This window comes from Falco biarmicus, chromosome 6, assembly GCF_023638135.1.
Source record: "Falco biarmicus isolate bFalBia1 chromosome 6, bFalBia1.pri, whole genome shotgun sequence".
In the NCBI taxonomy this organism is placed as follows: domain Eukaryota; kingdom Metazoa; phylum Chordata; class Aves; order Falconiformes; family Falconidae; genus Falco; species Falco biarmicus.
Genome location: NC_079293.1, coordinates 36782097 through 36796557, shown reverse-complemented (window position 1 = coordinate 36796557; position 14461 = coordinate 36782097). Strand labels below are relative to the sequence as shown.

Here is a 14461-nt window from a genome sequence, read left to right as displayed (position 1 = left end):
GAGGCAGCAGACAGCTGAACTGGTACTGTAAGACTTACTATATGAAAATAATATATTTAAGTCGGGCTGTGAAAGTGAGGCTGTTTTATGAATATTAGTCAGATTCTCCCCACAAGAGGCTGAATGGCAAAGGAGCAAATTGTTCACCTAGTTTTGCAGCTAGAGAAACTGAGGCATGGAGGGCAAGGGGCTCACTTTCAGGATGATAGGGGAACACTCTGGTCTCTGCTGAAGAGAATAATTCTTAAAAATTAGTTTTCTTTTAAATCTTGTTTCAGAAGCATGCATCTAACCATTGGGATAGGTTCCTAAATGCTTGAGCAAAGTGGGAATGGAAAATCAAGCTTGAAATATCACCAGGCTTCGAGAAGGGGCCAAGGTCTGCGCTCCATCCCAGGGCATGTCCTGGCCATGCCTGGGAACTGCTGCACTGGGGACATGGTGTTGTTGAAGGAAGTTTTGCTTTACCTGCAGAAAGCCTGGGCCGGGTCCTTGGTGTCTGCATCTCTTGTCGGGCATGCGGCAGCATGTGATAACGTTTGGCTTCGTTCACTAGATCCCGGCAAGCCTCTGAAGACTTTATCAACTCCTCATTGTCAACAACATTTAGCAGATAGCTGGGATGGATGAAGGGGAGGCGCACCACTGCCAGCAACTCTGCAGCGTACTGTGAGAGAGGGAAAAATAATAACACACTGCAGCCTTCGTGCCAGAGTTCAGCTGCTCAGCATCTCCACCTCCTTCCTTGCAAACTGTCTCCTGTCACCCAACCTGGAAAGACACTTGTCATGGATGCTGCATACAAGCCCTGCCTAGTGACTGGGTGGGACAGAGACACTGCAGCACCTCGTGCTCCCCAACCCAGGCTGCTTTTGGACCCAGAAGACTGAAAATATTCTTCAAAAGGTGGCAACTCTTGTTATATAGCAGTGTGTGGAGGGATTTTTGAAATAAAAGCTCAGTCTGAACTCAGTCTGAACATAACCATGAACATAACACGGAGTAAACTTTTGCATTTTCTGAATTAACCTTGAAATGTGAGCGTAGTTGCTGCACTGTAAAAAAAACCAACCCAAAACAACTCTTTTCTGGCACTATAAATGTGAATTGAAAGCTGGTAAATAGGGTGGATTTCAACAACTGATATGGAAGAGACTGAATAATATCAGCCAATTTGCTAAAAAATCTTTTAATTAGTAAGGTTTATTTGGTGGAGAAACAAATTGCGTAGTTCTAGATTTTGGGGAAGTCAGACTCCAGAGGGTGCTATACAAATACTGACAGTAAGTTTCATCTTCTAAATAAATACATTAAACCTTGGAGGGCAAAGGACACCTGAGCAAATGAAGCTGTCTGTCACTGAACACAGCTTAAAGGAGAACAAAACCCCAAGAGAGAAAACTGCAATCGAAAAACCAAGAGTCCATCCCCAGATTATTCTTTTTATATATAATTGGTTATATCCCAACACAGCACAAGAGTACAGTGAAAAGCAGAATAACAGGAAAATGTGGTTCTCGAGAAGCAATGCACACAAACAAGAAGCAAACTAAGGGTGCGCAGCAAGAAAAGATAATTATCTGTTGTAATAAATATTCATATAGCAGCAGCATCCAAAGATCCCAACTGGGATTGAGGCCAGAATGCAAATAAATATCCCTGAGGTCCATGTGACTGGTCCTGAGAAACGCTGGGCACCAGCAGCATCTGCTGGCCTGCAGATGCCTCTGGTCTTCCAGAAGCTGCTTGGCTCTCACTTTCTATTTCAGCAGCATGCCTGTCCCTGCAGCGTGAGAGCCAAGTCACAGCAGGAGCAGGGATGGGAATGGGGCACGGACAGAGTGAGATGGGAGGGCAGGGATGTGGCCTGGGACAGCTAATGGGCTGGCCAGGCAGGGAAGGACGCAATGACACCCAGGACTGCTTCCAGGACTGCCCCTTTCACCACCCAAATTGAAGAAGTAGGCTTCATTTAGGAGGAAAACTGAGGATTTCTCCTCCCAACAGCAATTCCCACTGCTCTCCTGCAGGAGAGCCACGTCAGCCTGGTGCAAGCTCAGTCAAAGCAAGGAGGTAACAAGGGGGCTGAGCCCCACATGTGCCTGCGGGACCATGGCAGCAGGGAGCCCGACTCCCAGCCCCTTGCTCACCAGCCCGCTTCAACACCTGGGTCGAAAATTTTAGGTACAGCCTGAAGAGTTGAGGCCTGTCCACTCTGCAGTTGTTTGGGGATCAAAAAGTTGTTTGGGTGACACAAAAGGGATGGAAAAGTGGCAGTGCTTGTCTTCTGAAAAAACCCTAACCATATGAACCGCGAATTCATGGCTTTTCACTGTTAGCTCTGGTGTGGCACAGGGCCGAGTAGGGCTTGAAATCACTTCATCAGCCTCCAAACCAGACAAGAAGAAACTCCTCTCTTTCCCCTTGCTGAAATCCACTTCCAAGGCGCTCTCTAGGAGGTAAAACGGCTGCTCCCCTCCCCTGGAGTCACAAATGTCAGGCACTTGGCTGCAGATATCGTAATGTCATTAAATGGTACCTTGTAGGAGAGGGAGCAGTGGACATATGGCAGTGGGTGGTAAAGCTCTGATTTCAGGAAGCGCTTTTTTTTAAGAAGGTTGGGGGCGTTTAACCTTACATGAGAGCCAAGACGAAACGTGGCATTAGGACATGGGAATAATGTGGATAGTGGGTATACTGGGTACGAGCCAGACAACCCCCACGGGGGAGGTTAATCCCCACTACAGGCTGCTCAGGAAGCAGTATGAGTCGCTAAAGGGCAGTTTAAATAAAGTTGTAAAATATATGGTGTATAGTGGAGCCAGCACCTTCCGTCTGTGTGGTGGGACATGCCAGAACTGCCCCTGATGCTCCCAAGGCAGGTCTGTGCTGGAAGCAGCTGCAACACAAAGCAATGCGAAACACAGGTGCTAACAGTTGTGCCACTAAATTAGGATATGGGGTTTGACAGGCACCACGATGTCCCGAAGCTGAGTGTGAATCAACATTGGGAAGAGAGCTCCCCTCCGGCAGTGACAGAAGATTCCCATGGGCCCAGCAGAACGACTGCCTGCATGTCCCACCTTCCCCAGAATAAATGGGGCAGCACCGCTGGCTAAGCACGGTGAGCTCTCCCTCTCGCCCACCTTGCTTTAATTAGATAAGTGAGAAAATGTGATTATGTTTCTCTCTTGGATTCCCCCTCCCTCTTTTGTCTGAGCTCGTGGCTTATTTTGAAGGGGAATAATAATTAGAACACGTTGCTCCCTTTCATCAGCTTGAAAGTTAATATCGTGTATCAAAACCGATGTCACTTCTCACTCTTCTTCTTCCCTTTGCTCAAACAGCTAGAAAAAGCCGGCTGTGTGTGTATGTGTGTGTGTGCACGACCGCACGCAGTCGCGACTCGGGCTCATCACTGATAGCATTAAGGGTACATATAATCGCAGTGTTTTTCACCAAGCGATTTGAAGAGGACGTACCATCGCATCTCTAGAAGACAGGAGAGGCTTTTATGAACCAACGGCTTTTCGCACCATCTCTTTTAAGCACTATAGTCAAGGGTGAATTTCATTTAGCCTCACTGATTTAAGAATATTCAAGTGATTTAGGCAATCAGCAGCCTTATTCTTTTGGATTCTCTCTTACGAAGGCTTCCTAGTGCCGTTAGCTATGATTGTACTAAATATCCTGTTACTATTATACTTTTCATTTAGACTGAAATAAGCACTGTAAAGCATTTCAACCTCCTCACCATTTGTTATTTGCTCTCCATTCTCTGTCGTCTTTCCGTTGTTCCTCATACAGCCATGAAATAGCTACTGCACCTATTGATGTTACCAGCTTTTATTAAAACAGAAGAATACCTGCACAAGGCACATTGCCAAGTTCAGCAGACAACAACCTCGGGTCCCTGGAGTTGTAGTTTGTGCCTGTAACCCTGGGGATGTTTTCTTCTCGCTACTTGGCTGCAGGCGCTGGCTGGACAAGTAGAAATACTTCTTAGGTCTTTGCTAGGAATCACTTACGACTACTCTACAATCTGCATCACATGCCAGGGTGAAGCAGAGAATATTAATGCCCCTTCTGGCCTAGAATTAGGAGTTAACAACTCATAAACATGGAACACCATGCCTCAGCTCCTTGAAAAGGGACATCGTTATGCAAAAATCTAACAAATTTATTGTTTAAAGTGCTAGAGAACTTTTTGAACACTGTCAGGATTGGTTTTTCAGGTGACATGAGCCTCAGTAGAGCTCCCGTTGGATGCTGGATGAAGGGAGCTGCTTGGGTTTTGCACCAGCAAAGGTTCTAGTCCATGAACTCCTTGCTGAGTGGTGATGCTGCCGGCTACCCCCATGGCACCATGCACAGCCAGGGTGATTCTGCAGGAGCCAGGGCACCGCTACCACATTAGCAAAGGCTTTTTGGACAGTCACTGTGGACACAGCACAGCAGCAACTTTTGAGAGATGCTATCTGGCCTGCTTCAAGACACTGAAAGCAATCACAAGTGCGTTTTGTAAAAACAGGAAAAGAAAAATCTTAGGAGATCTTATCTTTCCTTAATTACCTAAACATTTCAGGGGAGAGATTCAGCTCATGATTTGGACACCTAAATAGGTACATACAAGCAAGTATTTACTTGTCAGTTAGACATGTGTAAACTCATGTTATAATTACTAGAGATTTAGTCAACACACTTAGCACAGTCCTCACAGCAATCTGAGCTGAGAGGATGTATCACACACCAGGGGAGACAGAGTATCAGTGTCCCCTTCTGGCCTAAAACTGTGAGCCATCAGCTCCTGGGAAAGGGAGTGTGTTCCTCAGACCATGTCCCATTGAGATGTCTACAACTAGACATCAACCCAGGCTGGAGGGTGATTAATTCTCCCATCTGGTGGGAATTTTCACCCCTATTTGCCCTGGGTGCTGTGCTCAGAAGGTCATAATCGTGCTAAGAGGAAGCCTAAATGTTATCATTGTGTCAGTGTTAACTCAGAGGGATATATGATCAGCACGATCCACTATACCTTGAAGCTGACTCTTTCAAGCCTTTCCCTAGTAATCTGTTCATCTGTGTTAACTCCCATCTCAGTAGGCAGGCCAGAGCTCGAGCAAACTAGATTACAAAACAGCTGAATGCGTTTTTATTTTTGTTTCTGGTTGGTAGTTTGAGTGAGGACATTTACTTTGCTAAACTTTTCGTGGCATTTCTTCTCCTACTAATTATATCAGTGTTATGAACGCTTCCTTGCAAGTGGGCTTTGTTCTGGTATCTCCTAAGTCTCAGTTACAAAACTCTCTTCAGTATCACATTAAAAACAATCTTTTTATTTTCAGTTCTCAAATCCAGTAAAATCCTCACAGGTATTCACCAAAAGGACTATCAGAGTGCTCCTGCATAGACTTGGGCTACAACAGCATACAGTTAGTTTTAAAAGGAAATACGTTTACTGCTACAGAGTCAAATTTCCTGCTTCTTAAGTGCTACACTGGAAAGCTCTGAAGATTTTTAACATTTTTGAAGTAATGCCCAGAGAGGTTAAAATAATATTTCCCTTATGCCTTATAACTCATCTGTCGCTCTAGCTTACTGTTCCTACAAAGGACCCTTTGTGCTATCCGCCTAAAGAAACAGGCTTCAGCTAGAAATACAAATACAGAAGTTCAATTACCCACGTTATGACAGGGTTTTGCTGCAACAAACTGCCGTTTCAGCTCTTTTTGCATAATTCCAATAGCGTTTTTAAAAACGTTATGAAGTAAGAATATATCTGATTCATCTGAGAGCTACGAAGGAGATTTATATTGTCTCATGTAAACTTGCCCCTTGTCTTGCACTGGCCTAATCCCAGAGCTGTAGCAAGGACCACCTCAGACAGCAGAAGCCAGCAGGGACAGATCCAAAGCAGAATCAGTTCCCCACTGCATAAAACTCCTTCAAATGAGAAGAGGGCACGCCATTAAAACCCGCCACCCAAACCCTCTAAACCAGCAGCTTCTAGCCTTTGATGCCTACCTGGTGGCCAGGTTATGAACCTCCCAGTGGGCTGTGCCGATCGTGATGGCTGGGGATATGGCGTGGTGGCCACATAAGAAGGCACACCAGAGTGGTGACAGGAGCAGTCTCTCCCTGCAACCACCTCCAGCCCAGCCCAGGCTTCCCCAGCAGGTTACCCAACCTGATACTCAAAATATTGCCGGCTCCAAGTTTACAAAATGCAAGCCCAGCAGGGAACTGGCTGGTTTGGGGAAGCCAAAGCTGCTGGTGCCCTGCTTTGCCATTCTCAGAAATAAGCCTTTTTGGGCTAGATTTTCACCGCCCTGCCCTGCTACTCGGTAATGAGGGTACTTGCTTTGAGACATCTAACCCCTGGGTATTATGAGACACGCTGTGTTTCCAGTAACCTCCTGCACATTTCTACACCCAAGGTCATATCCAAACCCAACCTAATCTCTCTGGTGCACTTGGTATATTTATTAATTACCCATATTGACTTCTTGGAATTGCAATGGTGCCTTTAGATTAAACAAAAAGGCTTGGTAGCATGTCAGCTGACAGCCTCATAATATCATGAGATAAACATGTGGCAGAAAATCTGATTCACAGGCACTGGGTTCAGCTGGTGGCTCGGTGGCAGGATGCCACGTGCATAAATCTCATGCCTAGCAAGAAGAAAGGAGCAGCCCCTCTGTCTTGCTGAAATAAGGCTTCAATGTGACATGTTTATGGCAGCACAGCTGACTAAACACTGTAATGTCATCAGCGCCGGGTAAAATGAGCTGCTGTCCTCTTCTCTGAACTGTTTGCAAAGCAGCACACGGGAAGGTATTTCTAGCAGTAATATGACGAGGTTTTTAAATATGCAGGAAGATAAATCATTGGTCCATCATACTTGGAGATTACCTGATACTAAGGCTTAAAAAACCTTCACTCTTACCATGCAATCTCTAGCTTGCTGACTAAACTCTTATCAAATAAAACTCTCTAAGTTCCCCCAAAGGTTGCTGCAGAGGGGAGTGGCCTTTCTTTTGTTTATGGGCAGTCACCTATTCAAACACAGGTATGCACGCAGATGCACCACAAAAGCACACTGCCAACAACAAAATGGCTGAAGCTTCTAAGACACTTCATAGAACCAAGTAAACTCCTGATACATCCCTCCCAACAACACACTGACACACGAATCCACATGCAATAATTCTCTGAAATGCTTCTTGCCTATGGTATAGAACGATTTTGTTACTTGAGGTTGGTCCTGAGTGCTGGGGCCATGTGCAGCACAAGGCAATGCAACTGAGCATGTGTGAGGAGCTGCTTGCTGACCTGTGTCTTTGTAAGGTTGTTTCAGCAGAGAAATATTTTGTAAAAAATAGGAAAATGTGTTGGAAAAGCCACAAATGAAGAGACTAAGAGGACTGGGAGACAAGAGAATTCCTCAAACCAATTTAAACTTCAGAGAAATAATTCAGTAGATTTTCAGTCAAGGGTATCCCTTTAAAAAAAAACTAAAATTTTTGTAGGGGGAGAATTTAAGGAACGGAACTGCTAATGTCACCTGTGTCTACTTTTTTTTTGTTGTTGTTATATTTAATGCATTTTTTTCCTCCACTATATAGCTAAGGGCATGTTCCTGCACTGAATCTGTTCCTGCTGCTGCCTTTTCTTCTCCCTCTATAAGCCTATACAGTCTCTAAGTGTGTCTGCAAAAGCTTCATTTAAATCTGAGCTCTTTGAGCAGCCCGTCCCTGGGAAATCACAGGGGTTACCACTCATCCCTTGCATTTTTCACTTTCAGAGAAATTGGAGCTTCTTGCACTTTCATTATGGCATCTTTTTGAATTTGTCTGCTCTTCCCACAAATGGATTTCAAAGCATCAGGGTAGTGTGGGCTTTTCAAAGAAGCCAAACTGAACTGTAATAGACTGTTAGTGCCTAATTCACTTAGGCTCCCTTGGAAGCTTCCTTTTCATACTTACTCCAACCCTGCTTTCCTGAAGCTTAATGCCCTTAAGTACATTGATTGATCAATTAATTTCCTATTATGATGAATTCAAGTAATTTGTACATGCTGGTATTGGGTATCAGCTTCTGAATATATCACTACCCTCCTGTCACTGCAGAGCAAAGTTGGGATTGTGATTGTTCCCTGTCAGATTCTCCATTTTCTTGCAGCGAGTTACTCTTCTGCATAACTTTGGAGACTTTTTAAAACATACCTGAGAAATTATGCCGCCATCTCAACAGCCTAACTGTAGACCAGGGATCTTTCATCTGCTCTCTCACGGTTACCAACACCTTCTCCTCTGTAGGATCCTGCCTCAGAACTCCCATCCTCTGTCACTTCCAAAATATAGCTCATGGGCATTTGTAGCATTTTTGACATAAATCGTCTTCTCCTTCCCTCCATCACCTTTTCCTGCCCTCACTGACAGATACAGGGCTTTCAGGTGGGCTTTGTGTTTGCTTAGACTAATTTGCTATGTCTCAAATTCATCCCAGTGGTCCCTACTATTGTTACACCCCTTGCATCCTTCACGGTAACTCCTCTCCTTGGGGCTTCACACACTTGTAGACCTTTATCGCCCTTTAGTTGTCATTAGGTCAAGTCATGCATATTCACATCTTTTAATCTTTTTTTTTTTTTTTCCCTCACATCAGTTCCTTCAGTCTTTTAGTCATTTCTGTTGCTCTTCTCTAAATTATCTCCAATTTGTCTACGCATCTTTGGTTCTCAGGCACCACGAAGATGCTGTTTAGACAAATTTGCCTCTGAGGACACAAGTGCATAGGCGGCTTGTTAATCCCTTTATGGTACAGACATTTCATTTTGCTGCTGGACACCACGATTTTAAACAGGGTTTGAAAAAATGGCACATGATTATATTATGTCCTTGCAGAGCGCTACAGAAAATGACTGCCATTCAGCTGAGCCTCTTGTCTGTCACTCCTCGCTGCAGTACCAGCCTCTCTTCCAGCAGTACTTCAGGCAACTTGTTAAAATGTTTGTCCTCTCCTCACTTTTCATCCCTCCTCAGGGCGAGAGGGAAGCTTCATGCAACTGGGAGTCTTGTTTTCCCAGGCTTTCTGTTATTAATAAATGTGTTACTATGTTTTTTAAATCAGAGAAAGCAGATACAACTTTGGACTTGGAGCAGAAGGTGGGAAAGTTTCCAATGAGCTTTGGTACGTCTGTGCTCTGAGCAGGCAGCAATGCTGCACATCCAGCACATTCACATCTTCCCCACCCCGCGCTGACGCTGGGCATGACTGCATCTCTCAGTCGTTAGTGACTAACTCTGGCTGTCGTTAGCACCAGTGGGCAATACAGCTCCTTATCCACCGAATCCTCCCAACAGCCCACGTGGGAGGCATCACTTCCCTCCAGCTTATAGTGTAAGAAATGGGGGCAAAAGGGTGAAACAACCTACCCAAGGCCGTGCAGAGAGCTGGGGGATGAGCTCAAGTGGAGACTGCTTGAGGCCCGGTAGAAATCTTTGCTTGTTCAGACAGCTCAGACCATGCTTGTTTCCAGACAGTAAAGCCTCCATTATACAATGTATTTTTTGCATGAGTTCGCCGGAGTTGTAATAAACTTATCAAGGGGATAACTGTTAGGATAAACGCTACAATCTTGTCCATCAGTCAGGAAGAGAAATAAGTAGAAAAACACAGTAGATTCAGCTCTTCCAGATATGTCAGTCGGCTGCAGGCTTTCCACTCAGTGACAAGTAATCAAGAGGGCTCCTACAAGCAGCACGCTGTGTCCGCTGGTACAGGAAATTACCTACCTCATCCAGATCTCACATCACAGGCTGCTTCTTTGGTTACACCAATTTTACGTGACCGCACTACCAGCAGCACTAAAATTGCTTCATAAACTTTACCGTATGAGCTGGTGCACTGCTCCAATACGCTGGATACAGTTATTTACCAAATCCTAGCTTAACATATGTCATTTTCTGAACTGCCTCTTTGTCTTATGTAGATGGATCAGTAACCTTTAAAGCACTGTTATTCTCTCTTTGTAACAAGGCTCGGGTGCTGTCTTCTGTAATGCCACAGATGACTTTTATAAGTACCGTAAGACTTTGTATGAGCATAATTTCCAAAATTAAAAGTCAGTCAGAGCGCAGCTTTTCAGCTTGCCTTGCAAGCAAATCCTAGTTCCTTCCCTGCCACTGACCTCCAGCCTGGTGGGGAGAGAATTAATAAAAGCAGAAACAATTAGATACCTGAAGCAGAGCTTTTAGCAAGGCAGAGAAGAGCAGGAAGATAGCAAACTCAATGCCCTTCCAGGAGAATGGGAGGCTCCATTAAAAGTCTCCTTCCCAGAGGCTGGCCAGCAGGGGAGGCAGTGATGGATAAGTTGTTGTAAGAGTGCGGCACAAGGAGCTGTGGGTGTGGGGAACACAAGTGGTGAGACTTACTGTCCCCAGGTGTAAGCTTGCACTCTAGAGTAACACAAAGCCATTAAAAGCCCAAGGAGTTTTGGAGGGCTGCAACTGCTCTGGGGGCAGGGGGTGCAGATTTAGAAGGCTCCTTCTCCAAGCTCCTCTGTGGGGATGTCTCTGCTGAGCGAGCCCCTGCCAGGCTTTGCCAGGGAGGATGGACATGCAGGTGAGACAAGGAGCACAGACCTTTCCCTGTTTCTGGCAGACATCCACCTTTGGAAGCTTGGAAGAAGCTGCCAAAGACATATTTTAATCACCTGCCATTGGAGTTACTGAAAATAAAAACTTGATGATAGAGCCTAGCCTGTCAGGCAAAAGGAGATGGGGAGAGGGGAGATACGAAGCAAATGCAGGGCCTGGATTTCTAGGGTTTAAAATTTAACTGCCAGGACTGACTTTGGGAGAGAGAAATAAAACCAGGCCAGTTACCTGAGGAATGCAGTAGAGCAGGAGTGATGCTTTGGGGCTGTTGCAGTACATGGCTAAAACCTATCCAGCAACTGTCCCAACTGCTCCCACCGGCTGGGTGCAGAAGCAACAATTCTGTTTCTGCACTGGTGTCCTCCATGTGCTGGTTGCCCACCCCAAAGAGTCTAAAGGGAGCTGAGTGAATCCATCTCACCAAACTGTTAATAAAGTCAAAATATCCATGCACAGCTCCTGCAACAAGGTCCACCCCGTGTTTGGTATTGCCATGGTTGTCCAGTTCTGCAAAGCTTTGAGCAGCCTGTGCATCTCACAGGAGCTTGGGCCGTTCCTGGCACGGTGGGCCTTGCCACAGAACAAGCACAAATTTTCACTCATCATCTTTATCAGAAATAAGATTATTTAGGCCTATCTTCCCTCCTATCCACCATCAGAGCTATTTGTTCCTGAGCTCTAAAAATGAAGAAGTCATTATTGTAAAGATGGTACTTTTCATGGTATGTATGAGTTCTGACTTACAGAAAATAAGTACCTATTTAACTAAGAGCTTTATAATAGATCAAGCAGTGCACAGAGTACAAAAAAAGTGAGAGCCACAATCCAAAGTAACTAGTTTAGTGGTAGGATTGGGCATGAAAATAGTTATCTGCTTGGTATCTTTAATATTAATTTATTCAAGACCCTCATCTCTGGATAAACACAAATTAAAAATTTAAAGCCCTTGTAAAGCAATGCACGAAACTAAAGCATCACAGAGAAATTTTGAGAAGCAAATAAAACTGCCATTGTAAACTACAAAGGCACTGCAGAACCAGGACAGAGGGGAAGGAAACTTGGAAAAAAAAACAACCTAAAAAAGCAAACCAACTGCAACATGAAAGGAAGAGAGGAGATGGCAGTGGTGGCAGCAGCAAGAAGGGGCACGAAAAGCCATCACTATAAAAAATAAGTTCATAACATTACCGCAGCAGGTGCAGAAGGAAATATTTAAATCAGCAATTTTGAAAATGTAACTTGAACCGCCTGGTGGGTGACACTTTCTGTTTGTACCATGCAAATGGGCTCCTACTGCAGGGCTCCTGTACCTGGCCCTTGGGAATAATCCCCAAGGTTGCATTAGGTTCAGAGCTGAGAGCTGCACAGCGTTGACTGCTGTCATCAAACTGTAAGCAAGTAGTGAAATAGTCTGTAAAACAGTGTGCTTTTCAAGGCCAGCAAGAGCCAAAAAGGCACCCATTTCAATAAGTCAATGATATTCTGTAAATGTTCTGTGCAATAATAATATTGGGCAATACTAAATGGCATCTCTGGCACATGGAGGAGGTGGTCAGAGATTGCGGCAGGTCCCCACCACAGGACTGCACTGCTGAGCTACATCACCTGCTCACACAGGGCAGGACAAGTTTGGACAAAGGCCCTGGGGGCTGCAGGCTGCTGGCAGGGGCAGCACAGGCAGCCAGGCTTGGCCTGGCATGGAGTACCCCACTGTCCTTAATGTCCCTACCCTCATCCAGCTGCCCGGTGAGGTTGGGAATTGCTATTCCTCCCACTTTCCAGGTGAGGGGTGGAGGTGCATCTGCTCCTGATCACACGCAAAGATGCATTTAATACCCCATTGTATGTTTAGATGCTTGAATTCCCATTTAAATCAAGAAGGTACAGCCTTTCCTGATGTGAGACAGCATCAACAATGTGTGGCCAAGTGCTTCCCTGAGTCCCAGTCTGGTCCATAAGCAACTGGGCTGTCCTTAAACCAACCAAAACTGTGACTGGGGATCAACAGAAGTTGGTCTTGCCAGGATAGACCAGAAGCTTTGGCCTCCAAAGTAGGGGAATGGGAGAAAACAACATCCCCCTTCTGGGCTTTGTTGGCAGAACTGGCCTCCAAAAGGAGAGGTTTTGGGTTTAGACCACCACAATTCACTGCCCACAAAAGCTGACTTGCAAGAGCCGCACTGAAGGCAAGTGGCATGCTTTTAACTATCACCAGGGATGTCTTCTGGTCCCAAGCACAATCATCAGCCTCCTAACAATCATTTCTTCTAGCTTTTATCTGGAGACAGTGCTGGGCAAAGTAACACACTCAGTTTCTTCAGTCAAGAACAGACTGCATAGCTCAGATAGTTGAGGAAAGGCTAACTCTAATAAATATAGAATACACAAGGGGTTATCTAAGCAGCCAGTAAAGATACGGAATCTTTTTTTTAATGTACTGAAGTTATACTCATTCAGTATGTGGCATCAAAAGAAATACAGATTTTCTGACAGTTTTTTATTTCCCACTGTTAATAAAATGCATCCCTTTCTTAAAGCAGCATCTCACACAACTCTAATCCTTCTGAATTTATCTCTGACCGGCTTGCAGGCAACAACTCGAGGCCCTAGCTTTGCACCATGCATGTCACAAACAAGTTTTTGATTCTAAATAATCAGATATGGGGATCAGATTTTGAAATTACATACATTTTGTGCATAGCCTGCATTCCCTTTCTCTTTTTTTATCTGAACTGCCCATCCCATCTCCTACGCACCCTCATGTTTAAAATTGCATGGGGATGGTTTCTATTTTAATAGAGGCATTCATGGTAATGGAGCGGAGTGAGGCTTGCTGAGATTATTTTTACCTGAGCTCTGATCGCAGCGTCCTTCTTAATCCACTTTATCACTGTTTCATACACCAGCTCCTCCGCTTTGGTGTTCAGGCTGTCATTGGACATGTAGGAAATGAAGTCGTCTTTTGAGATATTAAGGATCTCTTCTTGGTTTGCCACCTCTGGGAAAATTTGCAGGGCATACGCTTTGGCCATGTTGTACAGTTCAGTGCACTGCATGGCTTCAGCCATGGCTAATATTCCTAAGCAGTTGCTAGCAGTCAGCTGTTTTTCTAAAAGGAGAAAAAACCCCAAAAAACAAAGCAAGTGAGAATTATTAAAAGCAAGATTCATGTTTTTACCGGAAGAATGGAAAATATAAGTGCCACGGACGTATCTCCAACCCTAATTAATTTCAGGGAGTTAATTAGAAGCAGCACCCTGGGTTACTTCAGGACTGAGGTTTAAAGTACAAAAATCAAAGTCTGTCTAACAACTGAGATGAGAATGGGGTGAGAAATGCACTTTCTGAGTCTGCTTTTCATGTAAGCCTTCACTAGGCATTGGGGAAACCTCCTGACATAATAGTAGTATCTGGGGCTTCCCAAGGGACAGGAATCCAGCCAGGAGACTTCTGCTATTTCTACCACCTATGATGTTGCTTTAAAAAACAGCAAAGATGTAAACGCCAGTGCAGACACTTAAGAATAAATGCAAACAGCACTAAGGACATTTCTGAGGATGCTGTAGTCGCGTTATGGTAATTTTTGCCCTGTTCAGCTACGAAGCTACTTCAAATAAAAAGAAATCCTCTCCCCCTCTTTTTTTTTTTTTCTTTTTTTTTCAAAGGAACTTTGTTGCTGCTGAATGTGATGACATCCCTTATGCAAAACACCGATTATACTAATGCCTTCTGTTAAATGTTGTGTTGTGCGTTTCAAAGAAAATCATGCACAGAGGAGACAGCATTATCTCCTACCCAGC

The 14461-nt window shown here is 44.7% G+C and overlaps 1 protein-coding gene across 2 annotated transcripts in view; it reads right to left on the bottom strand.

Annotated features, from left to right (window-relative positions):
* KLHL29 (kelch like family member 29) overlaps positions 1-14461 on the bottom strand; it is a 405364-nt gene that overhangs the window by 40512 nt on the left and 350391 nt on the right. For both annotated transcript variants that reach the window (XM_056343947.1, XM_056343948.1), the window contains exons 8-9: positions 13511-13770; positions 469-667 (exon numbers count right to left, since the gene is read on the bottom strand). In XM_056343947.1, the coding sequence (XP_056199922.1) occupies positions 469-667; positions 13511-13770 (459 nt within the window). The remainder of the gene's footprint in view (positions 1-468; positions 668-13510; positions 13771-14461) is intronic.